Raw genomic sequence first — 27,109 nt, forward strand, 5'->3', positions numbered from 1 at the left:
ATAAAAATCGAAATTATATAAAATACATATAAATCTACATTTAAAATTTGCAAGCTCTAGCTCTAAAGGTGTAGGAGATATAATTAAATAACTAGCTTTCGATAAAGTTTTTAATCGATAATAAAATATCGTGAGTAGTTATCGATATAAAAAGAAAAACTTGATATGCGCGTGATATACACGGACCTAGGAAAAAAAAATTTCAAGTCTTTAGCTCTTATATCTTCTGAGATCGACGCGTTCATACATACGGACGGACGGACGGACGGACAGACAGACGGACAGGGCCAAATCGATTCAGCTCGTCGCCCTGATCAAGAATATATATACTTTGTGGGGTCTGCCACGCCTCCTTCTGCCTGTTACATACTTTTAACAAAACCATTATACCCTGATTTCCCGTTTTCAATGGGTTCAGGGTATAATAAAATAAAAAAAAAATAAAAAAAAAATAGAGAAAGGCTCTAAATAACTCTGTGAATCAGGGTCAGACAATATAGGTATATACACATATATGTATAGGATATCTATTAAGCTGTCTTTCACGCTGTATTTGCCTGACTCTAAGCTCACTTTGCCCATTGCCAAGACAACTTTTGCATATTAGAAATAAAAACCTCAATGGAATTAATCTTTGCATTAACATATGAACATAGGAGATCATAGAAATCCGTACGAAGGCTTCTTTGTAAGTCATAAATATATAAAGAAAGATATACTTATATGACAAAGCCTATGGAACAGCACTTGGCGCAGATTTCTTATAAATCCCAACTTGTACAAATGAAAAAAACACAAAGCGGGTCTGCCCGACTAGAAGAGATTCCCCATTGCCAGCGCAGAGCTTGTGTTTCAGCGTCTAGTATAGGTATATGAACATACATACATACATATACCTATGTAATTGCTTGACTGAACTTGGGTTCCAGATGGACGATCTTAGGGAAGTTTGCTGAGCTTTACAATGTCATGCGAATGGGTGTAAGGCTATATGAAAGAGGAGAAACAGACAGCCAGACACGCCTTTGCCTATCCTATAATAATACCTATACACTGCTGCAACCTGTTGCATGCCTACCCACAAAACCAATATACCCAGCCTAGCCAAATTCAATTTATTTAACGAATAAAAGAGAACGCTTTAGCCTTAAAGCACGTTAAGGACTCGACGGCTGTGCGTGTCCAATCAATAGAGCGAAATGTCTCTGGGGCTGCTTATGCTTACGGACAGTTGCCGTCCAATTCGATGAAACGTCCTGTCGGGTTTTAAGGATATGACATACGCATAACGGCCCAGTCGAAGGACAATGCCTGAATAAAACGAATGCCACAAATTGTACTTTAAAGATATAATTTATCAAAACGGGAAAGCGGAAAGCGACAAAGACTAGGCGCTTGCGTATGCCATATCCTGGCAAGGATACGACAATAGCAATAAAATGACAACGAGACAAATGCATAAAAAGACAGAGAGAGAGGGAGAGAGAGGGAAAGACATTGCCTTATTATGTTGACATAGCATTCCGTTTGTATAATTGATTAGGTTTGGCTTTACTTATCGCTATACCAAGACCAACAAGAGCTCTTAATGTCTCTGTCTGTGCTGGCACGTGTTTATGTGTGTGTGTGTAGGTGTGTGTGTGTGTGTAGCCTCTAAATAATAATTTATGTACTGTGTACAAAGACATTAATCTTTATTGAAGCTGAAAAGTATATCGCGCGCTATTTGCAAGCCCAGCTAAAAGTCTTTCAAGTAAACCACTCCGAGACTTTCACCTATTCCAATACATATATTTAGATAAACGGATATATTTATACATGCTATATCTCTCTATATATATGTACACATATATATAACATCTTTTCGTCAAATAACATGTGTATAAAAGATCAAATAATCTAATTTATATTCTACTCTACTCTATATTCTTAAATTGTATGAATTCTTCTCAAAATTCTCATGCATATTATATATTTACATCATAATCAAGCTTTTAACTTTAATATCTTATCCCACATTCATTATCCAATATATATGTAATAAAAGACTACATTAAATTGCATACAGTATATGCATATATAAATGAATTTCGGCTTCAAACGACAGTTAAAACAACAACAGCGTCTACCTATTGTAAATCTAAGGCAAGTACCAAGCTTATCCGAAATTCATGATCAAAAAACTGGTTTGCCATATACCCAGTATAAACTGAAACTTGAAAATAACAAGTACATTCGATTTCTCTCTAGTTTTATAAGGTGTAGAAATTCTAGAATGAGGCAGCATTTCGACATTATGTGTATTTATCGCTTATCCACCTATCCATATTTATTCTCTAGTATTTATATCTCTATTTATCTGTACATCAATTTTTCCGCCTGTATATATTCTATCCGTACATATATGTTTATCGAAATCAAAATATATACCGAAATACACCCGTCTATCTGTTTATCTAGTAACCTATTTATATACTGATCTCATCTGCTCATCTATTAATTTATTATCCATTCATCTGTTTATCCACATGCATTGCATGTATTGGTATATCCACATGACAGTCTTTTTATCCACACACCCATTCATTTATCTATCCATTCATTTCACAATATCGCGCTTTTTGCAGAGCATCTGCTAGCCGTGACGGTTTTATGATTGTGAATATTTGTCATAGAGAGAAATTAGATAGCAATGCTCGAATATTGCTTTCTCACTTGAAAACTTTGCTAAGTATATTAAGTACATTTGGGATTGATTGATTGGCTTTCGGCTGGATGCATTTGGGCCATATGTTTGCTTAACTTGAATCAGTTTGTTCCCCTCGAGTCGTCGAGGGGTTAGCCCGTCTAATAGGGTTATACACCTTTGGACAAAAGTCGGGTCTTGACCAGCTCGCCAAATATATGCAAATTAAAGAGCATATCAAATGGCCGAGGCGTGTCTGAGGGGGAGGGAGGGCGTGGAAACAGTGCTGTTAGCAAATTTGCTGACGCAGTTTGTGGGAGCTGTTGAGCATAAAGCAAAAGCCAGTCAAGTGTTGCAGCTTTAGACATAATTCATCAGTTGAACGATTTGATTTATATGGCTAAACACGACATACTCCGCGGTTATTATAATAATATTAATATGAAATATGTGAGTGTGTGCGTGTGTGTGTGTGTGTCTGCTCATGAAAATGGAAAGTAAAAGAAATCTTAGTGAGCTGTTAACATGCATGCCTTAACATGAAACAGCAAAACCAACTAAAACAAAAAATAAACATTAAATTTTGCTGCCAAGGCAAAAGACGTGCCTCAGCATATATCCCTCCCTCTCTTCCTCCCGCTCTAAGCATATGTGCATGTACAGCTAGGTACACAGCAAGAGAGGGAGTGAGGGGGACAACAGACAGACAAAGATCTGCCTCCTGCTACTGTAAATGCGCCTGCCGTTAACAGCGTGCCATTGTTATTGCTGTTGCTATCTAGCTGAGTGTAATTAGTTGACAAACAATTTAGCTGGATGGAAAGTGAGCGCCGTCTCTTTTGTCACTTACCTGCGCTTTATTGAAGACTTAACCCCATTAGCGTAAATTGGCGCACTTGCCAATCGGCAGCGATCAGAGAGCAGCAGGTAGAGATGGGCAAGGGCAGCGACCAACACAAAAGAAACAAACTTTCTGCGGCATGCCAAAGAACGACGAGGCGAAAACTTTTACCCAGCCCAAAAATCATTCACGAAGCTGCACACAGATCAAGAGAGAGAGAGAGAAAGAGAGCGAACGCGAGAACCAGAGATCTTTGGTCATCATGGGCACTTTTAGTACACTGCTTTTTAGTACCAATGGAGTGTAAGAAACCTGTTTTGGAGTAGCCAGCAGCCAGCAGCCAGCAGCCGTGCCAAGCCAAGCCTGGGCCAGCCACCGCCAGTTGCTCCGCGACGCTCAAGTAGAGCATCAGACGTTCAGTGCACAAAACGAAGAGACGCGGCCGCCGCTAAAAGCGAAAAGAAACGAAACGGGACGCGACGAAGACGAAGGCAAGAACGTCTAAGCCGAAGTCGAAACCGAAGCCGTAGCCGAGCTCGCAGCCGCTACGCATACGCAGTCTTTACTTGTAGTTGTTGTTATTGTAGTGTACTTGTGTTGTGCAGCACCAGTGCGCAGCTTAATTATTACCCCAGCAGCAGCAGCAGCAGCAGCCGCGGCAGAGGCAGAGGCAGCGGTAGTAGCTCGCGCTCTGTTGTTCCCGTTTCCCCCACAGTTGGCAAAGTTTACTTGTTTGTCTGCATTTTTCCCGCACTTGCACAGACACACACACACACGCACACAGAGAAAGAGAGATACATAATATTTTTGTAGCCACGGTGTGTGCGCTTTTCCCTGGGAAAAATATTCTTTGTCGTTTTGCGCTTTCTTTTCGACTTTTTGTGTGTGTATAAATGAAACAAAAACAAATGTAAACAAGCCGCGCTAATACAACGACTACAAAACTAGCCCGCTTATTACGGTGCTTGGTGCAATCGGCGAAAAAAACAAACGGCAACAACAACAACAAAAAAAAACAAAAGAATCAACTCGACAAATTTCCCAAGCAACAACAACAACAACACACTACCAAAGTGAGGTGAGGTGCAATTTCCCAAACCGAAAAAAGTAAGCCAAAAATATAAATCAGAAAAGAAACAGGTTACAAAACACAACATACAAAAAATGATTGTTGGTTTTTTTCTTTTTGGGTAAACCGCAGTTTTTGTGATTAACATATTTCCCATCAAAAAGTTTCTGTTTTTAATCGCCATGTACCTGTATATGTATGTGTGTGTGTGTGTGTGTATATAAACAAGAAGTGGACACAGTCGGAGCAGAGACCGGACCGTATAGCTAAACGAGACCTTGAAGCTGTCGCTCTGCCAGCTCGAGTCGCGTCTTGGAGCCGCTTTTGGTATCGAATCAATTCCCATTATGCATTTCAATGAGTAAAAGGGCAAATAAAAACTCACACACACACATACACACCCATGCGCACACATTGCGCTAAAGATGTTGGGAAATTTATTGAAATGCAACCTGCGACGACGTTTTATCGCCAATAAAAAAAATTAACATATGCTCAAGTAGACACACATACAAACGTACATATATAAACAACATATTTACGAAAGATCTGTGGCCCACAATTTGGACAACTGACCAAATAACGTTTTGCATGACTATGGACCGTAGAGCAAATAGCGAAACACAAACACACACACGCACACACACCTGCATAGATGTTCACGCTTAACGTTTGATTTTTTTGGTGTCGATGCGCAATCCAACGGTAAAAGAAACGCCTCGAGAGAAATAATCAAGAATATGCTGCATACATACATACATTCATACAAATATAGAAGTGATATAGTCACATGTATGTATGTATGTATGTGTGGCTGCATGTCTATATGAGCACTTTGGCTGGCTGGCTGTGTGTTCTAAAAAAGAGGAAATAACAGTAATCAGAGTCGAACAGAACAGCGCAGGCTAGCAAACAGAAAAAGAAAAAGAAAAAAAGAAAAAACAAGCAAAACAGATACAAATAATGGTTACTTCTGTTAAGACTTCAATGCTAAATCAAAATAGAGGTATTAGCTGTACTAAAAACAAACGCGGGCATTCAAATTGGTTTAGTTTTGGCAAAGTCAAGGCAGTTCAAGATGCAGAACTAGCATTCGCTGGGAATAATAAAATAAAAACATTTCTAGATAACATCTCTTAATTAATTGAAATGTATTTTGACTAGGCCCTAATATTCGACCGAAGAGAAACTAGAAAAGTTATTACAAAATGAATACGAAAATCCAAAATCAAATCAAATCAAGATTTAAATAGCAACGATCATAAACAATCAATACTTTAGTCTTCTACATATCTAAAACAAAATTATTTTCTTGTGAATCTTAAGTCAATGGCGCATTTGTATTTTGTATTAGTCAACATGATTAGTAGATCTATTCCGTATATCCATCGTACTGCCACATTCTTGTCAGTCAGTGTGTAGGTAGCTGAGGCATTTGCTGTGCTGTTAGCTTTATTGATTATAGGGGAGAACCTGGCGAGAGTGCCAAGCAGCCAGAGAACAAGAAACTTGACTTTGCTAAGGCAAAGCACACAAATATGTGGTTTTCGACGACAGCAGCAACAACCAAAAGTCTCCAACGATATTCAAATTAAGTGCTCTGTCCCAAGTCCGAAGATAAAAGACGAAATGACCAAATACAGCGTGGCAGCTGTTGTTGTTTCGATTGCTTTGACTGTGACTCTGACTCTGACTCTGACTACGACTGTGAATGAGTATCGAATCAAAAGTCAAACATAATTAGCGCATTTTTCTACCCGCCTGAAATGTGCATGCATTGAAAGTATATTGGCTTTTAACTTCCGGATTATCAAACTCCAATAATGCAATATTCAGTTAGATCAAAACGAAATGGAGCTAAGAATTCATTATACACATTATACATATAATTTCTAGAGGCTAAACTAGACTAAACTCGTTTCATAAATGGGAAGAGAGAATATAGGCTATAACAAATATTCGATTATCTAGATATATAGTAGGTAGAAGAGTCAATACTATACTATGTATACTAAAAACATATACATATATTCAAAAGTTTTTATAGTTCCTTAATAATTGTAATGAGACTATACTGGCTTTTCGAATTAGTCTGATCAATCTACATAAACGCAAGTGATGCTAAACAGAAATCAGACAGTGTTCCATAAATGGACTTACTATACATATACATACTCTAGAAATATGTGTAATGAGAGTATATTGGCTTTGTTAATTGTACTTGTTTACCTGGATGCAATTGAAGCTAAGGCGAGCAGAGCTAAGACTACGACTTCTCACTATACACATATATAATCTATATACTTATTCAACAATTGCATAGAGAATTGCTTATTGGCAACTGAAGACAAAGAAAGCAGAACTAAGAGATTATTATATTCTAGAGTCTTATAGAATTTTATACTTGCGGAATATATGTATCTAACGGAAGTATCTGAAAAGAGAAGACGCATGCTTTATACCCAGTTGTGACGCTAGAGCAGGCCGAGCTAAGAATTGGAATTTCAGAAGAGTTACGAAATGGAATTTGTATGCTTACTCAAAGAAGTATTGAGAGCTAATATACTCTCTTCACTTTGGGCTTGTATGACAAGCTGAACTGCCTTGAAAGTTTCACTAAAACGGTTAAGATCCTTATAATTTATAATAATATTATTTTCAATAATAATATTTATAAAATTGTCCTAATTTATACAAAATAAACTAATAACAAATAAATAAAAAAAATTGAAAAAAAAATAAATCAAATAATTATAAACAGGTTGAAATACATTTTCCGTTTTGTTAGCTAAATAAATGAAAAATTTATAATTTCAGCGAAAATGAAAATGAAAATGGAAAGGGGGAAAATGCTGTTGACGTTTCTGTTCGGTTTGCTGTGCTGCTTGACCCAACGCAGCGAGGCCTGGCGGCCATGTCCGGAGCTCAGTCCCGCATTGCGCTTGCCATGCAGGTGAGTAACAAAAAAACAGAAACAAGCAGGTGGACAGACATTGAAACAGACAGACAGACAGCTAAAGAGACAGATAAATAGATGGATAGATAGACAAAGCGGATATCCGCTTGTCGCGTATTATTTTAATATCAGCAATTTGTGATGCTGGCGCTGATTCGATTGTGCTCAATCACGTCGATTGATTGCGATTGACGACAATTACAGGTGTAATGTGGTGCCTTTTGCGGCAACTGGCCAACTTGGCGCCGTGGCCATGGACTGTGATCGAGTCGTGTTCCACAGCGATGCGCCGCAGCTGCCATATGGGGCGCCCATCGTGGCGTATACGCAACGTCACAGCGGACAGCAGACGATGCCCGCACAGGTGCGTAGAGCTGGCTGTTTACTCACCTGAGCGAGTCCATTGAACCGGTCTTGGTATTTCTCCTCTCTCTCTCTCTCTCTCCCCCTATCTGTCTGCTGCAGACATTTGGTCAGCTGAAACTGCCCATTGAGGAGCTGGACATGTCCAACAATCTGATACGCCGCATTCCAGAGAAGGCGTTCGACGGGTTGAAGGACTCGCTGAACGAGCTGCGCCTGGCCAACAACCTGCTGGGGGACAATCTCAATCCCATTTTCTCGACGGCTGAGCTGCACGCCCTGAAGAATCTGCGCCTGCTCGACCTCTCGGGCAACAAGATCAAACTGATCGAGGAGGGTGTGCTCAAGGGCTGCATGGACCTAAAGGAGCTCTTCGTGGACCGCAACAGCTTGACCGCGGTGCCAGTCAACTCGCTCAACGGACCCAGCGCTCTCAAGCATCTGTCCTTGCGCCAGAATCACATAGGTGAGTTCCTTCCCCATATGGAGCAGCTTCAGTTGACTCAAGCCTGAATCGCTTTGCATTCCCCAGCCACTCTCTACCGGGACTCCTTCACGGCTCAGGCTCAGTTGGAGATCATCGATCTGCGCTACAACATCTTGCGCAGCATCGACAGCCAGGCCTTCCACGGACTGCGCAAGGTCAGGGAAATCAAGCTGGCTGGCAATCGCCTCAGCCATCTGAACAGCGACGTCTTCGAGCAGCTGCACACACTGCAGAAACTCGATCTGTCGGAGAACTTCTTTGCTCAATTTCCCACGGTGGCACTGGCTGCCATCCAGAGGCTCAAGGCCTTGAATCTATCCTCCAACATGCTGCAGGTGAGTTACGATGATGCAATCGATAGACTCTCTTTCAATTTCGAGTACCGAGTTTTGCACAGTTGATAACACTTTTCCTTTTCTGCCTGCTTCAGCAACTGGATTACACCCACATGCAAGTAGTCAAGTCTCTGGAGAGCCTAGACCTGAGTCGCAATAGCATAACGAGCATTCCGCCTGGCACATTCCGGGATCAGACCTCACTCAAGTATCTGGATCTCAGTCTCAATTCGCTGCGTACGGTGCGTATACATAATCTATAAATATGCGTAGTAAGAGGAAGAGAGAGAGTGAGAGAGAGTAATGTAATTTCCTTCGTTGCAGATTGAAGACGACGCCTTGGAGGGTCTGGAGAGTCTGCAAACGTTGATCATCCGGGACAATAATATTCTGTTGGTGCCAGGCAGCGCTTTGGGTCGTCTGCCCCAGCTGACCTCACTGCAAATGGACTTCAATCGCGTGGCAGCGCTGTCGTCGGAGATTCTCGGCTCTGTCCAGGCGAGCGACATTACCACCTTGTCGCTATCTCGGAACGTTATCCGAGAGCTGCCGCCTGGCAGCTTCCAAATGTTCAGCAGTCTGCACACACTGGATCTGTCGGGCAATTCGCTGGTCATGATCAATGCGGATACCTTTGCGGGCCTGGAGGGCACCCTGATGCAGCTGAAGCTGGGCCAGAATAAGCTCAGTGGCCTGGGCAACAATCCGCTGACGCTGCCCGAGCTGCGCAGCCTGGACCTGAGCAGCAATAGCCTAACGGAGCTGAGTCTGAACATCTTTGAGGACTTGGAGAACTTGCAATCGTTGAACTTGAGTGGAAATCATTTGATGCCGTTGATGCCGGCGCTCTTCCGGCCTCTGGCCCGACTGCAGATCATCGATCTTAGCCGGTGCAGCATTCGACAGTTCAGCGGAGATCTGCTGGGTGGGCTGCAGGATCTGAAGCACATTCACTTGGCTGGCAACCAGCTGCAGGAGCTGCAGGACGGCAGCTTTGTGAACCTATGGAACATCAGCTCGATTGACTTGTCCGAAAACCAGATCAACTCGATCCGCGCTGGCGCCTTTGTCAATGTGATGCAGCTGAAGCGCTTGGACTTGCACGGGAATCAATTGTCGGCATTCAAGGGCGAGTTCTTCAACACGGGCACAGGCATCGAGGAGTTGGACATCTCGCATAATCAGCTCAGCTATCTGTTCCCCTCCTCGTTCCGCATACACCCTCGCCTGCGCGAGATCAAGGCGGCCCACAACAAGTTCTCCTTCTTCCCGGCCGAGCTGATTGGCTCGCTGCAGTACTTGGAGTACATTGATCTGTCGCACAATCAATTGAAGACGGTCGAGGAGCTGGACTTTGCGCGCTTGCCACGTCTGCGCGTGCTGCTCCTGGCGCACAACCAACTGGACATGGTCAGCGAGATGGCCTTCCACAACTCCACCCAGCTGCAGATCCTCGATCTGTCGCACAACAGCCTCGATCGCATTGGGGAGCGCACCTTTGAGGGTCTGGTGCGGCTGGAGCAGCTGAATCTGGAGCAGAACCTGCTGGCCGAGCTGTCGGACAATGTCTTTGAGCACACCAAGCTGCACATGCTGGAGAACATAAATCTGGCCAGGAATCGGTTTGAGTACGCTCCACTCAAGGCCTTGCAGCTGCGCCACTTCTTCGTCTCCTCGGTGGATCTGAGCCACAACCGCATAAGGGAGCTGCCCAGGGACGACAGCATCATGGTGAACATCAAGCGCATCGATCTCTCCTACAATCCGCTCACCATGCAGGCGGTGCACAATGTGCTCCACGAACCGAAAACCGTTAGGGAGCTCAACCTGGCCGGCACAGGCATTGAGGAACTGCAGCTGCTGGAGACGCCCTTCCTGCAGTATCTGAATCTCTCGAACAACAAGTTGCGCAACATCAAGGCGGAGGTGTTCCAGAGGGTCACTCTGCTGGAGACTCTGGATCTGTCCAGCAATAGGCTCGAGTCCCTCAACGACATATCGCTGGCCTGGCCACAGCTGCAGGTGCTGCAGGAGCTAGACGTGTCCAACAACAGCTTCGACCTCATCTCCCAGTCCAACTTTGCCCACCTGGAGATGCTGCGCACCCTGAAGCTCAACCACCTGCCGCTCTGCACTCGCATCGAGAAGAACGCCTTCAAGCCTTTGGGCAACTTGGCCAACTTGGAGGCTTACGAGCTGCCCCTGCTGGGCTACCTGGATGTGCAGGGCATCATGGAGCTGTTGCCTGGCCTGGAGATGCTCGACATCGAGGTCAAGGATGCGACCATAGGCAGCGAGCAGATACAGCCACTGAAGCACCCGAGACTCAGCTCCATTGGCATCCGAGGCGAGCGACTGAAGTCCATCTCTTCTGGCACTCTGGCCGGGCTGAAGAGCAGCGACTTGACCATCAAGCTGCAGAACACCTCGCTGACTGCCCTGCCTCCAGCTCTGCTGTTCCCAGTGCCGCGCTCCTCGCACTTGACCCTCAACGTGGAGGGCTCGAAGATAGCCTCACTGGTGCCGCAGTTCCTGAATGCCCTGGACGACCGTCGGGCCAGCCTGCAGCTGCAGGGTCTGGACAGCAATCCCATCAACTGCAACTGCGACGCACGTGCTCTGCGCCGCTGGCTGCCCAGCTCGAGCATGTCGGAGCTGCTGTGCCGCCAGCCGAGCTACCTTGCCGGCCGCAAGCTCACCGAGGTGGGCGACGACGAGCTCACCTGCGATCCGCGGCGCATGACTTCCACGTCGGCGCGCCCCTCGATGCCGCAGCTGCACAAGAGCTCCGCCTCCAGCCAGCTGGTGACGCGCACCAGCAGCAGCGCCCACACGGAGGAGCCGCTCATCATCTGGAGCATGGAGCCCACGCAGCCCACCATCATGAAGATCAAGACCAAGGCGCCGCTGATGAAGGCCCAAGCGCCGATCATCAGCAACGATGACACACTGATCATTGGCATTGTCGGCGGCGTCGTCGCCTTCATTGCCATCCTCATCATCATCATCTGCATCATCAGGCTGCGCATGAGCAACGCCGAGTACCAGCAGAGCGCCGCCATGATGGGCTTGCCGGCCATGCAGCAGCAGCAGCTGGGCGCCCACAATGCCGCCTACAGCTACAAGAACGGAGCGGGTGCAGCGCTCTATGCCGTGCCCCCTTACCAGGCCAACTATGCCACGCTGCCCCACAAGGCGGCCTCCATCCATCAGTCGACGCAGAATCTCAGCCAGCGCCAGCAGCAGCAGCAGGCGCAGCAGCAGCTGGCAGTGCAGCAGGCAGCAGCTGCGGCCGCCTACTCCACCATGTCGCGCATGTCGTACTTCAGCGGTGCGGGCGCTGGCGGCGGTGCTGCCAGCGCCGACGGGGCCGAGAGCTTGACGCATCATCAGCATCAGCATCAGCCCTACATAATCTACTCGGACGACAAGGCCTACAGATAGACGTGGCCAGGTACATTCCAAGCCAGGCTCCCAGTCAGCTGCAGGTCGTGGCCAACACAGGTTCTACACAATCGTCTATTCTATTCGTCGTCAGCTTATGTATCTTGTATATAGACTATAGTTCATTCTCTAAACATATCCGTATCTTTACGTTAATTAAGTCCAAAAAATCGTTGCATAAGCGAAATAAACAAATTATAGCTAATAAATAACTGAGTGTGCTCACTATAGTTATCTATAAAGTTACAAATATAATATTCACTATTTATATGCAAATCTGGGAAGTTTTATACTGCTACACTGTCCATGCAGCACATACACTTACATTACTGGGATATTTAGAACTGCCATCTGATTTTGGTTTTTACTCAATTTCCTTACTCTCTTTTGCTCTCCGCGAGCAAGGGATCTGCCAGCCATGCGATGAGTGCGAAAGAGCGAGATGCCAGCTGTTGAAGTTGCTCTCTTAGGCGCGCATGTGTGTGTATATGTGTATGCATAAAGCAATATGCTCGTATTAAATCGTATTTTTGCATGATTATTTGGGTGTAGACTATCAAAGCACAAGTTAGAGACGAGGCACGGACACAAGCAACGACATGTCAATTTAGTAACAGGATTTGCCAAGCGCACATTCCCATTTTCAGTTTTGCTTTACGTTTATTATTCTAGTTTGCTTTATCATCTCTGCCCTATGATTTTTAATTAATTTTAATTTAATTTAATTAATTTTTAATTTAACATTTTGCTTTATTTTTGAGCCCGTTTTATTACAGTCCGCAAAATATGTTTGGTACAACAAGATTTCAAAAAATGCCTATACTCGTAAATGCAAATACGTTCACATACATATATATATATAATATTTGATATATATATATATGCATATATAATAAGTTCACATGTAAATGTGTAAGAAACTTCAGGGTAACTATTCACAGTCTTTTTTTTTCATCGTTTAACAAAAGAAACAAGATCATATGAGCTTATATACTAAATGATTCAACAAATTGCATTTACAATTTCCGTAAATATCGTTTACCTACGGTTAAAATATACGAGAGCTTTGTATATTCATTAGTGAGTTTAAATCAAAAGTGCTCAACTTGTTTTCATGCTTATCTCAGAGCCTTACTGTACTTTATCAATGACTTTTTCGTAGGTCTCATCTACGCCATTTGGGCGTAGGAATTGTGCACCTTGTAGTCTCTGCGGCGATAGTATATCATCAGTCCGTAGCTAACGAGGAGCAGGATGGCAATAATTCCTATGAGAATGCCTGTATAAATGTATAAATATAGTTATTATTATATCTTAAATCTTTCATTTAAACCAATCACCGGAAACTAAAATAGATTGTAAATACTTCAGCATTTTTCGAAAAATAGCGGGAAATACAGTACCTGTTACTGAGATAGTACAAAAGCTGTTGTAACAATACTGGGAAAATAAGCAAATACTGGGAACTAAAATAAATAATGAAAATGAAATATGGTACATAACAGAAATGTCAGAAATTTGCCGAGCGAGTGAAAATACAGGAAAATTAAATGAAAAATGAGAATTAAAACTTAAACAGAAGACTGTATACCAAATAACAAAATAGGAAAAAGAGAATTATAGAAATGTAACATGAGCATAGCGACAAAACCAAATACCTGAAAACTCAATAAAAAATATGATTCCAGTTCCATTAAAATAAGAAAAGGGAAAATTAATGAAGTAGGAGTAACATATATAACAAGTGATAGCATAACAGATTAGGGTCATTTATTGTTATGGATTACTATTAGTATTACTTAAGTAAATGAAGTTGGTTATATGGGTTAGGGAATGCAGAGTATCTCTCTTCGGATAACTTGCCTGTTGCTGCGCCCAGATTAGCCTCCTCGTACGTCATTGTCAGTGTCGACCGCTTGCATTCATCCGCCCAATTCTCGGGCAAAACATCATCGTATAACTGAAACATTTTCGACAACGGACAGGATACACCACATCCGGGTATATCCATAGGCAGCGGCTCCGCCGTTGTGTTCTTATAGAATACCGATACGAAGGGAGCATCTTTATCATCCACGCGCAATTCAAATAGTATGCACGCTGTGTAAGGCGGACTGTGCAGCTGTTATGAAACGGAGAGCATTAGTAAAAACAAGTGTGACAGAGAAAATTATAATGAGAGAAATTGGTTAACCCTGCAGGAAACTGTATATCATATATTAATATCGTTATATATGCTCTTACCTGAAATAGTTTGAGGGTATTCAACAAGTTGGCAACTGTCGTGTCGTGTGCACTATAAATAAACACATTCCGATCCGGTTTCAACTGCCTCTTATGCTTGGTCTCCAAACGACTAAGTACATCCTTAAGCAGAGGTCCGGCCTTCAGGCGCGCCAGCTGTCGCGTATGCGTATTGATCGAGAAGGCAAAATTGGAGGCATAAGTCAGTTCGGGGCTGCCATAAACCTTTTGCGCCCACACTGGCAAGGTTTTGTTGTACAGTGTCTCGATGAATAACGTGTTGTTAAGATATTGGGCATCTATAAATGATTTGACAACTCGGCCGCTATTACTTGACAAGTAGTAAAAGAGTTTCTTGTAGCGCGCCAACAGAGACTGGAACTGATCGGAGTTTTTAAACGTTTCCAAATAGTAGTCAAAAGCGGGACAGGGCGCCTTGGCAGCTAACATCTGTATGGGCATAATTGAATATATTGAAGACATTGGTAATTATAGTAATAGGGTCTCAGCCATACCGCATCCTCTTTCTCGGGTATTGTATGCACCGGAATCGGCTGCCATTTGATTTGCGCATTCCACACATCATCGCCAACGGGCTCGTAAAGGCCAGCCAAATTGGACTCCGCACTCATTAGTGTTCGATCCACATCAGTGGACTGCACAAAAATCTGTTCATTGTCGAACTTCGTGTCCAACAATGAGCTGTACCTACTCCTCAGCCATTTGCCTAGCTGATAATGCTGCAACTTGCCACGCTATCAGGAAAAACAAAACAGCTTTCAGTATGTGAATCACAGCGCGATTAACTACTCACATTAGTCAACTGCCCCCAGCCCGTAGGCCAGTATTTCCTATCATTCCAAGGATCTGTAGGATACGGATCAACAGGCATTCGGTCGCCATGTCTGTAAATCTGCATTGGGTCACATTTCAATTAAAACATATGGCACAAGTCATTTTTGTCGACTTACCACATGTGCAAACTTTAGCTCGCCAGGTAAGCTGGTTTGCACATCAGCACTGCCGACCTCCAAACAACATATGGAAAGTAACAAAAAGACAAAAGCCCTCAGACAATAACACGAATCGTTCGTTAACATCATCAACACTGTTTGCTTGTGTACGTATGGGTGTGCGTAGGTGCCTTTGGCTGTGCAGAAGCGCTGTGTAAGAAAGCTATAAATAGTTAGGTAAACCATACTTTTATCAGTCGAACAACTTACTTCAAATACAAAAGTGTTGCTTATCAGACATTCAACTAAATGCAAATGCGAATGCGAATGTTTTTAAGCAAATGCCATTGTTGCTCGATTCCCGATGATACGAACGATTAATTTAAACAGTGCTATCGATGATATGCGACAGTGTGACCAAAATAATACAAAGCGTATAATCTAGTATTTTTCCGGTAGCATATAATTTCAAATGACAGCAAACTGTTTCATCAAATTTTAAGTTTTGAATGATAATCAAGTTGTGTTTATATGTTTATTGAAAACTGTTTTTAATAGTTTGATATTTGTTGTATTGATAATATCGTAAGTCGTCGGCCATTTGGGAAGAACATGTCACACTATTTGCACATTGCTAAAATAATAAAATATTGTTTTGCACACTTAATGATTACAATTAACAAGTATACTGATTGGTTGGTTTGGTCTTATGGGTAACGCGTTCTTGTTATTAAATTAAAAATAAAAACTCTTTTCACACATTATGTCTTAACTTAAGATGTTGCACGGGCGCAGTTATTGGAAAACAAAATTCGGCTATTATGTTAGCACTTAGATTATATAAGGTCCATGTTTAAAAATTACATACAGGAGGATGACTTAACTTCAGAATCTTCTGTTGCCGCTCATATTTGGGCCGTTGAAACTGTGTGAGAAATTAACGTTATCGTAGCATATTTATCGATATTTGGGACAAGTCTTTGCTTACCGATTTCGATTTCCTGGCACACCTAAGGGCGGAAAATCTGAATGATATGCATTTGCTGCATTACGATTGTGACTATTGTGATTGTTGTTAGCTGGTCCGTGTTTGTTAAAATTTTGAGACATGCTGGTACTGTTGGCACCACCACGGCGGCCACTAAAGCCACTACCACGACCGCTAAAGCCGCCCCGACTCCCATTGAACCCACCGCGACCGCCGCCTTGTTGGCTGCCACTGCAATAATGACAGAATTTAGTTTACCTACAGCAGTCTTCAGGCAACATGACACTCACCTGTTCATGACAGAATTGTTGCGATTGCGCTGATACATGCCGCCAGTATCTGCACTTCCACTGGGCACCATTGGACTGTTGCCAAAGCGACCTTGCTTTGCAGCAAAGGGGACTTGATGATGATGTGGCTGCTGCTGTTGATGATGATGATGATCGACAGCGGGCAGTGCAAAGCCTCGACGATCTTGCCCAATATTATGACTTGATCCGCCACTCCTCTGGCTTCCACCAGCTCCAGCTCCCATCGAACTATTGCCATAGTAATCATTGGAAGTCATGCCTTGACTGAATTTGTTTTTGAATGGCTGCATTGGGCCATCAAAGTTTTGGTTATGCTGTGGCAAGCCCTTGCTGTAAGGCGTACTGCGCTGCTGCCTAAAGTTTCCCTCGTTTCGCACTGGTCCGAATTGGCTGCCATTTGTGCTAGATGACCGATTACCTCCGGCAGATCGAAAACTATTGCCACTCGTGTGGCTCCCACGATTGAAGGTATTACCCCCGCGTCCTGGAAATAAATCAATCAATCAGAGTACTTAAATGTATAGGAGTCTCTTTACCTGGCATCGGTCTGCGATTGCCGGCACCGCCGCCTGCTCCGCTACCACCACCCCCGGCACCGCTTGCACCTCCACCACCACCACGTCGGTCTTTGTGTCTGCCCGGCTCGACGACTATGGCCTGTCCCTTGAATTCAACGCCATTAAGAGCCGCGATAGCTGCCTCGGCCATTTCAATGGTCTCTAAGTGCACGAATCCGCAACGATTCATAATATCACACTCGACCACCACGCCATAATTTGTGAACAAACGTCGCAGCTCCTCGGGCTTGCAACCAGACGGCAAGCTGCCCACAAAGACTTTCGCGGTCTGTAGAGAGTTGACAGATAAACCCACATTGTATTGGTCAACCTGTTACTGACACTGTATTGATGGTACTTACAGACATATAGGATGCTACTTATCTTCGTGGTTTTTTTCGCGTTCACTCTACTTACACTTTTATTTGTTATATCGTATGGCCGATTAAAGCGATTAATGGTGATGCGATGAAAACTAAGTCAGTTGATGTCGAATATCGATATCAATTAATCGAGTACAGTTTTGTTTGTTTACTAATATTTTGTTTTCAAGAATGTGGGCGCCCAGTAATGAAGAAACATATTTTGATAATATGGACAACAAAAAGAATGTGGTGCATATAATGCCCACCGTGGAAATGCTGGTTACTTTCACCGCCGACAGGGACTTAATGCGCGCCAAAAAAGCTTGTTTACTGTACGCCGAAAAAGTCGACTTCAAGGAGCTAATCGTAAGCCACTCTTACAGAAAACAAGCTTTAATTATAAATATGCAGAATATTAATGTACATGCACTTGCAGCAATTGCGTTTGGCCGAGAAATGCGACCAACGGCGCATGTATATCACCACTGTGGACAGCGCATCCTTTCAAGAGTTGAAACAGGATCAGTCGCTAAATGTTACATTCGCTGGCTTTATGGAAAATGTCGTGCGTATGCTGAAAGACTGTCAGGCCGGCAAACTTGAGCTGTGCCTATCCTCCAGGGAAACTATCGCCGATCAACAGAGTCACGACTACCTTCTCCAGTTCGTGGAAATACGATCCTTCAAGAATTTGGTTCATTTGTGTTTGCCCTGCCGTTCTGCCCCACTAAACACGGTGCTCTTTTATATTAATGCAGCGCTAGATGCAACGCACAAGAAGCTATTTTTGGTGGAGCAGAGCGCGCAACAGCTTCAAATGGAATTAAATGCTCAAAATGCGCACATAGATCAATTAAATTCCGATAATGCCAAATTGCGTGAAACACTGGCCGAGAATACACGCCAGCTTACTGAAAAGCATTCCGCGGAACTGAGAGAAATGCAACTCACACTGGAAAAGCAGAACGAGCAACGGAGCAATGAGTTGGACCGCAACCGACGTTCGATTGCTGGACTGCAGGCGCAATTGGAACGAATCACGTTAGAGAAGGCAGAACTAAAGACCATGCAGGAGCAAGCCGAGAAGCGCACTCAGAGCTTAAACGAAGAGCTCTCCTGCTGCAAATCGCGGATTAGCACATTAAAGGAGCAGCAGGAAAAACTCCAAACCGAATTAACAACAGCTAAGAAGCAAGAGCGCAAGTTGGAGTACAAAATAGAAGACTTAAAGCAGCACACTCTCGAGCTACAGGAGAATATACAAAAGGGAAATAAAGAGAAAGTGAGTAACATATATTCTAATTTATTTCTATACTCATTATGTTTCATATGCAGGCCAACATTGCTGCAGAGCTGGAGGCGGAGAAGAAGATTCTGCATACAAAACGTCAAGCGCTGGAAATGGCTTCTGATGAAATAGCCAAAGCGAATCAAATCATCCTCAAGCAATCGCAAGAGCTGCTCACCCAGAAGAAGACAATCACATGGCGCACCGAGGTGGCGCTTCAGCAGGAGAAGGCAATAAAAGAGAAGGAAAAGCTGTTGAGCATGCAGGAAGACGAGTTGCAGCAGGCGCGCTTAACCATACAGCAGCTGCGCGATGAAATTCCACAGCAGCTGGAATCCATGCGACATTTTGCGAAGGGCCTTGAGGAAAAGTACACGACCCGTAAGTTGATCTAAATACAAATATATACTGTTTTAAGCATATATCATATCTCTTGCAGAAATACTCACGCTCAAGGCACGCTTAGCCGGTGGTAAAGAAAACTCCAGTCGCAGAGCTAATCGGAAATAGGCCAACTAATATTTAGTTAATTAAGTATTGTATAAATATGATGATTGTTAGTTAATTATTTTAAACCGTGCTTTAATTAAACAATATTTATGTCGATCGATTGTGGGCTCAATAATCTTCATCCGCATTTTTTTCCGCTTGCACTTGCGCCGTGGCTACATTTACGGCCTGGCTGATGTCCTCAAACTGGTTCATTTTCAGTCTCTCGCGTATAAGTTCGGCAATGGCTTTCTGTGTTCGCCGTTCTAGTCGTTCCAGCTTTTTGCTCACGTCCCGCTTTAGATCCCAGTCCGGCTTGCGTGGAGCCAGGTTCGTGATGTCAATTTCATCGATAACCATTGGCTGTTGCAGCATATTAAGCTGTGACTGGATGGCAGTTTCAATATCACCGGTGGGCTCTTGTGGCAGTACTTCTCCCTCTGTGGTTTCATTATGCGGCTTATAGCTGCGAAACACTGGCCTGCAACACCAAAACATTTTACTAACATGTAAACAAACAGAGTCGTACCAATCTTACTTTGGCAGTTTTTCACCGTCGCCTTTAGTGTCCGTAGTCTTGGATAGCGCTTGTTCACGCAGCTTTTTTAATCGCTCCTTACGTTTCAGAGATTCCTCTGCCAGCTTGCCCAAATTGTTTTCATCATCATTAGCCATTGCTCAAATAGATATAAACCAAAATATGGGGTCTCTTCTTCAATGTCTCTTCTTTTACTTCGATAAACGATTTTTATTGACTATCGATAGTGAAATACATGGAGGACACAAACTTTGCATTTCTTTGATACATCTGTAAAACTATTTTAATATCGAAAATTAAAAATAAATAATATGATTTCCTTCCATTTTCATCAGTGAGCATAATAATATAATCCTAAAAATATTCGATAGTCAGATTTTTCAGATTTACAAACAAAATCTAAGTGAATTTTTACAGAATAATAATAGTAAAAAAGAAAATTAGTTAAATTTCCAGCCGATATACATTATCGATATGCTTGCGAATACTCAATTAGATACACAAACATTGCAAGTTGGCAGTTCCCGTTTTCCAGGCATAAGTGTGAGGGGCGAATAAAAACAACGCAAATTTTTTACCTGAAAAATAAATAAAAACAATCACAGTTTCTATTTGCTTTTATCACTCTGCAGATCTTTTACTATTGCCAATGAGCTAGCTATTCATCAATCAAATATACAAACAGCGATATATAATAATGTAGCAGCTGCTGTTGCAATTGGTCTTTGGAGTAATACAAAATTTGCTGCTGTTGCTGCTGCTAGCGAGCGCCCGTTGCTGCAGGTAAAGGAAAACGCTTTAGTGGCTATTAAAAACTATTTTTATGTACTTAACAAGCGACACATCGAGGCGTGTGCTAATTTCAAATTTGTTTTCGATTAAAGGGAGCTGCAGCCACTGTCGCCGCGTCTACAACTAACTGCAGCGGCATCCACACACACACACAAACACAGGCGCACACAGAGAGAGATACATATACACATAGAGCGCCTCGTAGAACTCATTGTTCTGTGACTGTGACATCGTTTATACAGTCGTCGCCTCACCCGCTGCTCGTTGCGCGCTGCCCGTTGCCCACTGCCCGCCGCCGGTGGCCCGGCTCTTCAGTCAGCTATAGCTGTATCTAAAAATGGAGTGGACCAGAGAGAAGACATTGCTGCTGATCAGCGAGTACCGACAGCGACGCGGACTGTGGGACATGACATGCGACGAGTATCGCAAGAAGGATGTCAAACAGCGTCTACTAAACGAAGTTAGCGAAGTTCTCGGCGGTAACATACCCATACCAGAGTTGGAGAAAAAGTTCCATACACTCCGCACACAATATCATCGCGAGATTAATCGCATGAAACGCAAGGAGCCGTACAATTCAAAGTGGTTTGGCTTTAAGAATCTCGTCTTTCTTAGCTCTCCGTTTGCGTGTCGCTCCACCAAAGGCCGCTCCAAAGACAAGGACGACGCAACAGTACAAAAATATATATTGGGCGACGTGAACGCTGCTGGCACTACAGAAGGCAACAATATGAACGACGAGTATATAGTAACACCGCGCAAATCGCACGCGAGCAGCCGAGCACAGGAGCTGGAGAAGCTGATCGAGGAGACGACCAAAGATATAGAGGATACTGAGGACGAGGAGCCCGGTGTGGAGGAGGATGTGGATACCAAACCCAAGCTAAACAAAGAGCTGAGTGGCACGTACGTGCACATTAACGAAGATGAAAGCGAGGCGGTCGAGACACATACACACCAGCAGCAACAGCACACCCATGCCCACACCCATTCCCTACCCCATACACATCCGCATCCACATCCACATCCACACCACCATCAACAGCAATCCTTAATGGAGTTGCATCACTCTGCAAATGCAGTGGAATCGGTCAGCTTTCAGGCCAACGAAAGTGGCGAGCTCCACTACCAGTCGACATCCTCGACGCCCAACGCTGGTGGCGGAGGTCCTAGCTCCTCGGTGCATGTGATGCCAACACGTATCATAAAAATACAGCGGCGCGACACGTCCAACCAGGAGAATGGGTATTTCGAGGAGCCGCAGACGCAGCATCAGCTGCATCCGCCGCCGCCCAAGCGACTCTACTTCGATCCGAATGGCACGCACAGCACCACAATTCTATCCGCATCCACGCTGCAGACGGCTTCGCCGAACGTCAACGGTAACGGGAATGGCAATGGTGGCAATGTGTTGACCGCAACCTCCAGCTCCGGGCTAACTGGTGGCACACTGCGCCTGCCACGTGTCAATACCATAGTGAATGCCACTTCGCTGTCACCACCAAAGCCAGCCAGTTCCCCAATACCTCAGCCGCAGTTGGCTGGGGCTAGTTCACTGCAACGGGACGAATTCGCCACGTACGGCGAATACGTGGCCAATGAGATGCGTGCCATTACCAACAGGGAAGTCTTGATCGCACTCAAGCACAAAATAAATACAGCCATATTTGAGGCGAATATGGCAGAGTTGCAAAAATAAAAGTGTCAGCCATATTTGAGAAGAATATGGCTCTAGTTGGAGCTGAGCGATACCGGCGGCCATACTTGAGGCGAAGTTGCGGAATATGGAAAATGTGGCGGCCATATTTGATGTGAATATGGCTGAGTTGCAGAAATTCAGTTAAATAGCATGTGGAAATATTATCAAGGTTTTTAGCAACAATTTAAATTAAGTGTCCAACCCCAGTAATTATTATTGTAAATCTATGTTTTAACCTGTAAATTTGACATAAATTCACATTACAAAAATTTGATTAAATAAGCCAAATATAACATTTAGTAGAATCCGAATATACACATACATTGTTCAACTATATTCACACTAAGTAGGCAACGAAACCCATTTAGCGACGAAAATTATTTTTGTATAAATTTTGGTCAAAATGACTATGAATCCAATCTGCGAACCGTTTACAAATTTCCCAGCCCGATTTGATATAGAGAAAATTGCAGAGGAATTTAAGCCGAAGGACAAAGAAAAAGATGTTGAGAAAACTCTTAGCCCCCGCGATTTTCTCAATGTTCCCGACAAGGACTGGGTTGTGTTGCCCATGTTTAAATGCCACTTGGATCATTTGAAGCCGGTTCTTTCTGTACGCAAAAATAAGTATATGCGGTGCCGTTACAGACAATTTCTGGACAACGTTCCCGAGCACTTTGTCAATGTGACATTGTTTAGTGCAAATATTAACAAGTATTTATTTTCATTTCCTTACTTGAAGAGACTCCCAATTTATATACATTAATTAGTCAGCCCAAACCAAGACGAAAATCTCTTAATGGTCAATTTTATGGTGTGGACTATAAATTGGCGCCCATACCCGTTTCAGTCGATCCGCGTGCGGCCGGCGGCTCCAAATCAGTCAAATCGAAACATTCCAAGTTGTCAAATTCAAAAAATTGAAGGTAAGCGCCAATCAGCTATCGCGCCATTGGTCATTATAAATAGTTATCGAACAGATACAGACTGGAGTCATCGGCAGATGTGCAACCCTGACACATTAAAACTATGAGTGTTTGGCAACACTGCTCGATCAATTGAGACGAAAAATGTTTACAAAATGCATTAATTGTTGTGCTTCAATCATATTTTGTGTAATATTCGCATGCCTTTTGGTCGAAAACAGTGGTAAGTATCGCATTGAAGATAACTGTATTCTTTTTCATTCAAATAACGAATTGTTCCGACCACAGTTGCCCTGAAACGGACTCTGCGCCACTACGAAGTTTTCCACAAAGATGACATTGTTCATCGGATTATCAAGAGGGGGGCTAAAAAGAGCAGCAATCCATATAATACTATCAAAGAGCTAGAGTTTAAAACACTTGGGAAAAACTTTCGCGTGATTTTACATCCACATCGCGAAGTGCTGCACAGCAACTTTCGTGCCTATGCCGTGGATGCCGATGGCAACGAGACTGTTGTACACCTGGGTAAGCAAGCAATTATGCAGCTTTCGAATATCTGAGAATTGTTTAAATAATGTGATGTCGATTCCAGATCATGACAGCTTTTATACGGGTCGCGTGTTTGGCGAGTTGGAGTCATCGGTGCGCGCGCACATTGAGGATGGTACCCTGACCATGTCCATAGAACTGCCCCAAGAAACGTACCACATAGAGCCTTCCTGGCGCCACTTGCCCACAGCCAAAAAGCATACGATGGTCGCCTACAAATCTTCCGATGTTAAACTCAATCATGCTGAACCGGGTGACCAGGTTCCCAAAACCTGTGGCTATATCAAAGAGGGCATCGAGCTAGAGGCCAAGGACAATGAGGTGCACGCGCGCGAAAAACGCCAATCCGATCAATACGAGTACACGCCCACCAAGACGAGGTGTCCATTGTTGCTGGTGGCGGACTATCGTTTCTTTCAAGAGATGGGCGGAGGCAATACGAAGACAACTATCAATTACCTAGTGAGTGGCATTTGCCCATCCCCTGCTTTCGACTATCAATTAATTGCCTTGCTTGTTGCTTTCAGATAAGCCTTATCGATCGGGTGCACAAAATTTACAATGATACTGTATGGCAGGATCGCTCCGACCAGGAGGGTTTCAAGGGAATGGGGTTTGTGATCAAGAAGATCGTCGTGCACTCGGAGCCAACGCGCTTGCGTGGCGGCGAAGCTCACTACAATATGATACGTGAGAAATGGGATGTACGCAACTTGCTAGAAGTAAGTTTGAACTGCAATCCGTCCCCTCGATTAATCTGTAATTCGTTTGTATAGCTAAAACTTGTATATATTGTTCTACTGCTAACACTCTCTCACCTCTCATCTCTTGCTTACCTAACATTTCGATGGCGCTTTATGTAGGTCTTCTCACGGGAATACAGCCATAAAGACTTTTGTTTAGCTCATCTCTTTACCGATCTCAAATTCGAAGGCGGCATTTTAGGCTTGGCATACGTCGGTTCACCACGCCGCAATTCTGTGGGTGGTATCTGCACACCAGGTTGCAAACCCTATCCGATACATATATATACGCAATATAATGTTTTTTATCATTATCATTTCGCTTAGTCCCCTTTATTTCGTTCTTTTCTTGTTGTGTTTTTATTCTCTTTCTTTTGAATTCAGGAATCCTTGCAGAGCATATTTTGGATATCGATATCGATAGTTATATAGAGCTGACTTCATATTAATGCTGTCCACAGTTGTCTTAAATCTACTTTGGCCAGACTCGGTTTTTAGCATTTGGTTTAGATATATTGCAGTTCCATCTATCCCTATCAGTAAAATTCGCTATGATCTACATATGTACACATAGCATTCATAGCGCATTATAAATATTATTTTTCGATAGCTCAGGGAAATAATGCAGATAGAGGCCAAGTTTGATTGCACTCTGCATATATTAGAAGTATTTGATTCTGGATATGTATCGTATATAAAAAATGTGCTCTGCGCAGGGTCCAGGGTAGCTGATAGTCGGGTGAGCCCGACTAGAGTATTCTGCGTTTGATATAATTTGGCATAATTTACTTTAGCTTATCCGATTTTCTAGAATATATGCTAATTAATGTTATTTTCTGAACAACTATTCCAAGAATACTTCAAGAATGGTTATACACTCTATCTGAACTCGGGTCTCAGTAGCTCTCGCAATCACTACGGCCAGCGCGTGATAACCCGCGAGGCTGATCTGGTAACTGCTCATGAATTTGGACACAATTGGGGATCGGAGCATGATCCCGATATACCCGAGTGCTCGCCCAGTGCCTCCCAGGGTGGCAGTTTTTTAATGTACACCTACTCTGTGAGCGGCTACGATGTGAATAACAAGGTAAGTGAACAGAATTTATATATGAAACATATGTATATATATATATATATATATATATATATATTATAATGGCTTATGCTTACAGAAATTTTCACCCTGCTCGCTGCGCTCCATTCGCAAGGTTCTGCAGGCGAAGTCTGGACGCTGTTTCTCGGAGCCGGAGGAATCCTTCTGTGGCAATTTACGCGTCGAAGGCGATGAGCAGTGCGACGCAGGATTGCTGGGCACCGAGGATAACGACTCGTGCTGCGACAAGAACTGCAAGCTGCGTCGCAATCAGGGCGCCATGTGCAGCGACAAGAACTCGCCCTGCTGTCAAAATTGCCAATTTATGCCAGCGGGCATGAAATGTCGCGAAGCTCAATACGCCACCTGTGAGCAGGAGGCACGCTGCACCGGCTCCCATGCCGAATGCCCCAAATCTCCAGCCATGGCCGATGGCACCATTTGCCAAGAGCGCGGCCAGTGCCGCAATGGCAAGTGTGTGCCCTACTGCGAAACGCAAGGCCTGCAGAGCTGCATGTGCGACATCATCGTCGATGCATGCAAGCGCTGCTGTCGCATGAGCATCAACGAGACATGCTTCCCAGTTGAGCCACCCGACGTACTGCCCGATGGCACGCCCTGCATAACTGGCTTTTGCAATAAGGTACACATATTAATGATTGCAACTAGAGCTGATAGCCATACAGATAGCCCTCACTTTCCTTATGTCTTCCGCTCTTCAATGAACTTACTTAAAAATCTTTTTTCAGGGTGTTTGCGAGAAAACCATTCAAGATGTAGTTGAACGGTTTTGGGACATTATTGAGGAGATAAATGTAGCCAAAACGTTGCGTTTCCTCAAAGACAACATAGTCAGTAAGTAAATGTTACGATAGCCTAATAAATTGCCATATATATATGTATATTTACATCCTTGCAGTGGCTGTTGTCATGGTTACGGCTGTCTTCTGGATACCCGTCAGCTGCGCCATTTCATATTTTGACCGTAAGAAGCTGCGTCACGAAATGAAACAAATCGAATGGAGCCACAAATTAGATCTCATTCATCCCAGCGACGAAAGGCGTCGCATCATACATATACGGTGAGCCGATCTATATATTCTATATGCAAACTATATATAATTATACGATTCTCTGTGCATTTGCAGCGTACCGCGGCAGAAAATCTCAGTAGCGCGCGCTTGTAATTAACATAAAATATATGGTGGCGGACAATTGTTTTATCTTCCGTGAGCATTCTTCTCAAAACTGCCACAATTATTTATATAAATTAAGTATAACATTTAAAGAATATGAATAAAATTCCCAATAACATAGACCAATACAAAACGCCATATGCAAATATTTCATGTCCTAAGGTTTCTCGATAAAAAATCATCACAACTTT

The 27,109-nt window shown here is 43.6% G+C and overlaps 8 protein-coding genes across 12 annotated transcripts; 5 read left to right on the forward strand and 3 right to left on the reverse strand.

The window, feature by feature from the left end:
- The first annotated feature begins 3,900 nt into the window (after positions 1-3,900).
- On the forward strand, positions 3,901-12,436 carry LOC6575438 (protein artichoke). Of its 2 annotated transcripts, none has more exons than XM_032733669.2 (7): positions 3,901-4,605; positions 7,414-7,549; positions 7,757-7,916; positions 8,018-8,381; positions 8,448-8,737; positions 8,833-8,979; positions 9,062-12,436. In XM_032733669.2, the coding sequence occupies exons 2-7, from the start codon at positions 7,419-7,421 to the stop codon at positions 12,179-12,181; spliced, it is 4,212 nt and encodes a 1,403-aa protein (XP_032589560.1). In that variant the 5' UTR covers positions 3,901-4,605; positions 7,414-7,418; the 3' UTR covers positions 12,182-12,436. The 2 variants fall into 2 exon arrangements, with proteins under 2 accessions (XP_032589560.1, XP_002001447.2); XM_002001411.4 differs by having other exon boundaries at positions 3,902-4,634.
- A 470-nt stretch (positions 12,437-12,906) lies between these two features.
- On the reverse strand, positions 12,907-15,804 carry LOC6575439 (prostatic acid phosphatase). 2 transcript variants are annotated; one of them, XM_002001412.4, is made up of 7 exons: positions 15,649-15,804; positions 15,397-15,588; positions 15,240-15,338; positions 14,941-15,180; positions 14,426-14,875; positions 14,045-14,303; positions 12,907-13,460 (listed from the first exon to the last, which is right to left on the reverse strand). In XM_002001412.4, exons 2-7 carry the CDS (start codon positions 15,526-15,528, stop codon positions 13,351-13,353), a joined length of 1,290 nt encoding a protein of 429 aa, XP_002001448.2. In that variant the 5' UTR covers positions 15,529-15,588; positions 15,649-15,804; the 3' UTR covers positions 12,907-13,350. The 2 variants fall into 2 exon arrangements, with proteins under 2 accessions (XP_002001448.2, XP_032589778.1); XM_032733887.2 differs by having other exon boundaries at positions 15,397-15,601.
- A 270-nt stretch (positions 15,805-16,074) lies between these two features.
- LOC6575440 (RNA-binding protein cabeza) lies at positions 16,075-17,701 on the reverse strand. Its single transcript, XM_002001413.4, has 5 exons — positions 17,597-17,701; positions 17,214-17,523; positions 16,657-17,161; positions 16,367-16,597; positions 16,075-16,303 (listed from the first exon to the last, which is right to left on the reverse strand). Exons 1-5 carry the CDS (start codon positions 17,600-17,602, stop codon positions 16,264-16,266), a joined length of 1,092 nt encoding a protein of 363 aa, XP_002001449.2. The 5' UTR covers positions 17,603-17,701; the 3' UTR covers positions 16,075-16,263.
- Positions 17,702-17,723: 22 nt separating this feature from the next.
- LOC6575441 (spindle assembly abnormal protein 6 homolog) lies at positions 17,724-19,512 on the forward strand. The gene is made up of 4 exons (XM_002001414.4): positions 17,724-17,965; positions 18,036-18,881; positions 18,935-19,268; positions 19,327-19,512. Exons 1-4 carry the CDS (start codon positions 17,789-17,791, stop codon positions 19,395-19,397), a joined length of 1,428 nt encoding a protein of 475 aa, XP_002001450.1. The 5' UTR covers positions 17,724-17,788; the 3' UTR covers positions 19,398-19,512.
- Positions 19,449-20,199, reverse strand: LOC6575442 (coiled-coil domain-containing protein 12). Its single transcript, XM_002001415.4, has 2 exons — positions 19,915-20,199; positions 19,449-19,857 (listed from the first exon to the last, which is right to left on the reverse strand). The coding sequence occupies exons 1-2, from the start codon at positions 20,049-20,051 to the stop codon at positions 19,506-19,508; spliced, it is 489 nt and encodes a 162-aa protein (XP_002001451.1). The 5' UTR covers positions 20,052-20,199; the 3' UTR covers positions 19,449-19,505.
- Positions 20,200-20,365: 166 nt separating this feature from the next.
- Positions 20,366-22,720, forward strand: LOC6575443. Its single transcript, XM_002001416.4, has 3 exons — positions 20,366-20,457; positions 20,547-20,697; positions 20,799-22,720. The coding sequence occupies exon 3, from the start codon at positions 21,044-21,046 to the stop codon at positions 22,403-22,405; it is 1,362 nt and encodes a 453-aa protein (XP_002001452.1). The 5' UTR covers positions 20,366-20,457; positions 20,547-20,697; positions 20,799-21,043; the 3' UTR covers positions 22,406-22,720.
- Positions 22,721-22,806: 86 nt separating this feature from the next.
- LOC26528142 lies at positions 22,807-23,475 on the forward strand. The gene is made up of 3 exons (XM_015167992.3): positions 22,807-23,119; positions 23,176-23,331; positions 23,386-23,475. Exons 1-2 carry the CDS (start codon positions 22,809-22,811, stop codon positions 23,327-23,329), a joined length of 465 nt encoding a protein of 154 aa, XP_015023478.1. The 5' UTR covers positions 22,807-22,808; the 3' UTR covers positions 23,330-23,331; positions 23,386-23,475.
- LOC6575444 (ADAM 17-like protease) lies at positions 23,398-27,051 on the forward strand. Of its 3 annotated transcripts, XM_002001417.4 has the most exons (10): positions 23,398-23,554; positions 23,620-23,859; positions 23,927-24,345; positions 24,411-24,605; positions 24,747-24,885; positions 25,481-25,716; positions 25,802-26,365; positions 26,472-26,577; positions 26,642-26,804; positions 26,871-27,051. In XM_002001417.4, the coding sequence occupies exons 1-10, from the start codon at positions 23,476-23,478 to the stop codon at positions 26,911-26,913; spliced, it is 2,184 nt and encodes a 727-aa protein (XP_002001453.1). In that variant the 5' UTR covers positions 23,398-23,475; the 3' UTR covers positions 26,914-27,051. The 3 variants fall into 3 exon arrangements, with proteins under 3 accessions (XP_002001453.1, XP_032589777.1, XP_015023479.1); XM_015167993.2 differs by lacking the exons at positions 23,398-23,554; positions 23,620-23,859; positions 23,927-24,345; positions 24,747-24,885 and having other exon boundaries at positions 24,482-24,605; XM_032733886.2 differs by lacking the exons at positions 24,747-24,885; positions 25,802-26,365; positions 26,472-26,577; positions 26,642-26,804; positions 26,871-27,051 and having other exon boundaries at positions 23,401-23,554; positions 25,481-25,605.
- The last annotated feature ends 58 nt before the right edge of the window (positions 27,052-27,109 follow it).

This window comes from Drosophila mojavensis, unplaced genomic scaffold, assembly GCF_018153725.1.
Source record: "Drosophila mojavensis isolate 15081-1352.22 unplaced genomic scaffold, ASM1815372v1 contig_231, whole genome shotgun sequence".
NCBI classification, from domain to species: domain Eukaryota; kingdom Metazoa; phylum Arthropoda; class Insecta; order Diptera; family Drosophilidae; genus Drosophila; species Drosophila mojavensis.

Coding starts and splice junctions, on each gene's coding strand:
- LOC6575441 (XM_002001414.4), top strand. CDS start 17,789: ATGTGGGCGCCCAGTAATGAAGAAACATATTTTGATAATATGGACAAC. Junction 18,882..18,934: donor AAAAGGGAAATAAAGAGAAA/GTGAGTAACATA, acceptor TTTCATATGCAG/GCCAACATTGCTGCAGAGCT. Junction 19,269..19,326: donor TGAGGAAAAGTACACGACCC/GTAAGTTGATCT, acceptor TATCTCTTGCAG/AAATACTCACGCTCAAGGCA.
- LOC6575439 (XM_002001412.4), bottom strand. CDS start 15,528: ATGATGTTAACGAACGATTCGTGTTATTGTCTGAGGGCTTTTGTCTTT. Junction 15,181..15,239: donor GCTGGGGGCAGTTGACTAAT/GTGAGTAGTTAA, acceptor TTTTCCTGATAG/CGTGGCAAGTTGCAGCATTA. Junction 14,304..14,425: donor ATACCCTCAAACTATTTCAG/GTAAGAGCATAT, acceptor GTTTCATAACAG/CTGCACAGTCCGCCTTACAC.
- LOC6575444 (XM_002001417.4), top strand. CDS start 23,476: ATGTTTACAAAATGCATTAATTGTTGTGCTTCAATCATATTTTGTGTA. Junction 24,886..25,480: donor GGGTGGTATCTGCACACCAG/GTTGCAAACCCT, acceptor AACTATTCCAAG/AATACTTCAAGAATGGTTAT. Junction 26,366..26,471: donor TAACTGGCTTTTGCAATAAG/GTACACATATTA, acceptor ATCTTTTTTCAG/GGTGTTTGCGAGAAAACCAT.
- LOC6575440 (XM_002001413.4), bottom strand. Junction 16,598..16,656: donor AACAATTCTGTCATGAACAG/GTGAGTGTCATG, acceptor TCATTATTGCAG/TGGCAGCCAACAAGGCGGCG. Junction 16,304..16,366: donor GTGCCAGGAAATCGAAATCG/GTAAGCAAAGAC, acceptor TTTCTCACACAG/TTTCAACGGCCCAAATATGA.
- LOC6575442 (XM_002001415.4), bottom strand. CDS start 20,051: ATGGCTAATGATGATGAAAACAATTTGGGCAAGCTGGCAGAGGAATCT. Junction 19,858..19,914: donor GACGGTGAAAAACTGCCAAA/GTAAGATTGGTA, acceptor TTGGTGTTGCAG/GCCAGTGTTTCGCAGCTATA.
- LOC6575443 (XM_002001416.4), top strand. CDS start 21,044: ATGGAGTGGACCAGAGAGAAGACATTGCTGCTGATCAGCGAGTACCGA.
- LOC26528142 (XM_015167992.3), top strand. CDS start 22,809: ATGACTATGAATCCAATCTGCGAACCGTTTACAAATTTCCCAGCCCGA. Junction 23,120..23,175: donor TTTAGTGCAAATATTAACAA/GTATTTATTTTC, acceptor TACATTAATTAG/TCAGCCCAAACCAAGACGAA.
- LOC6575438 (XM_032733669.2), top strand. CDS start 7,419: ATGAAAATGAAAATGGAAAGGGGGAAAATGCTGTTGACGTTTCTGTTC. Junction 7,550..7,756: donor GCATTGCGCTTGCCATGCAG/GTGAGTAACAAA, acceptor CGACAATTACAG/GTGTAATGTGGTGCCTTTTG. Junction 7,917..8,017: donor AGCAGACGATGCCCGCACAG/GTGCGTAGAGCT, acceptor TGTCTGCTGCAG/ACATTTGGTCAGCTGAAACT.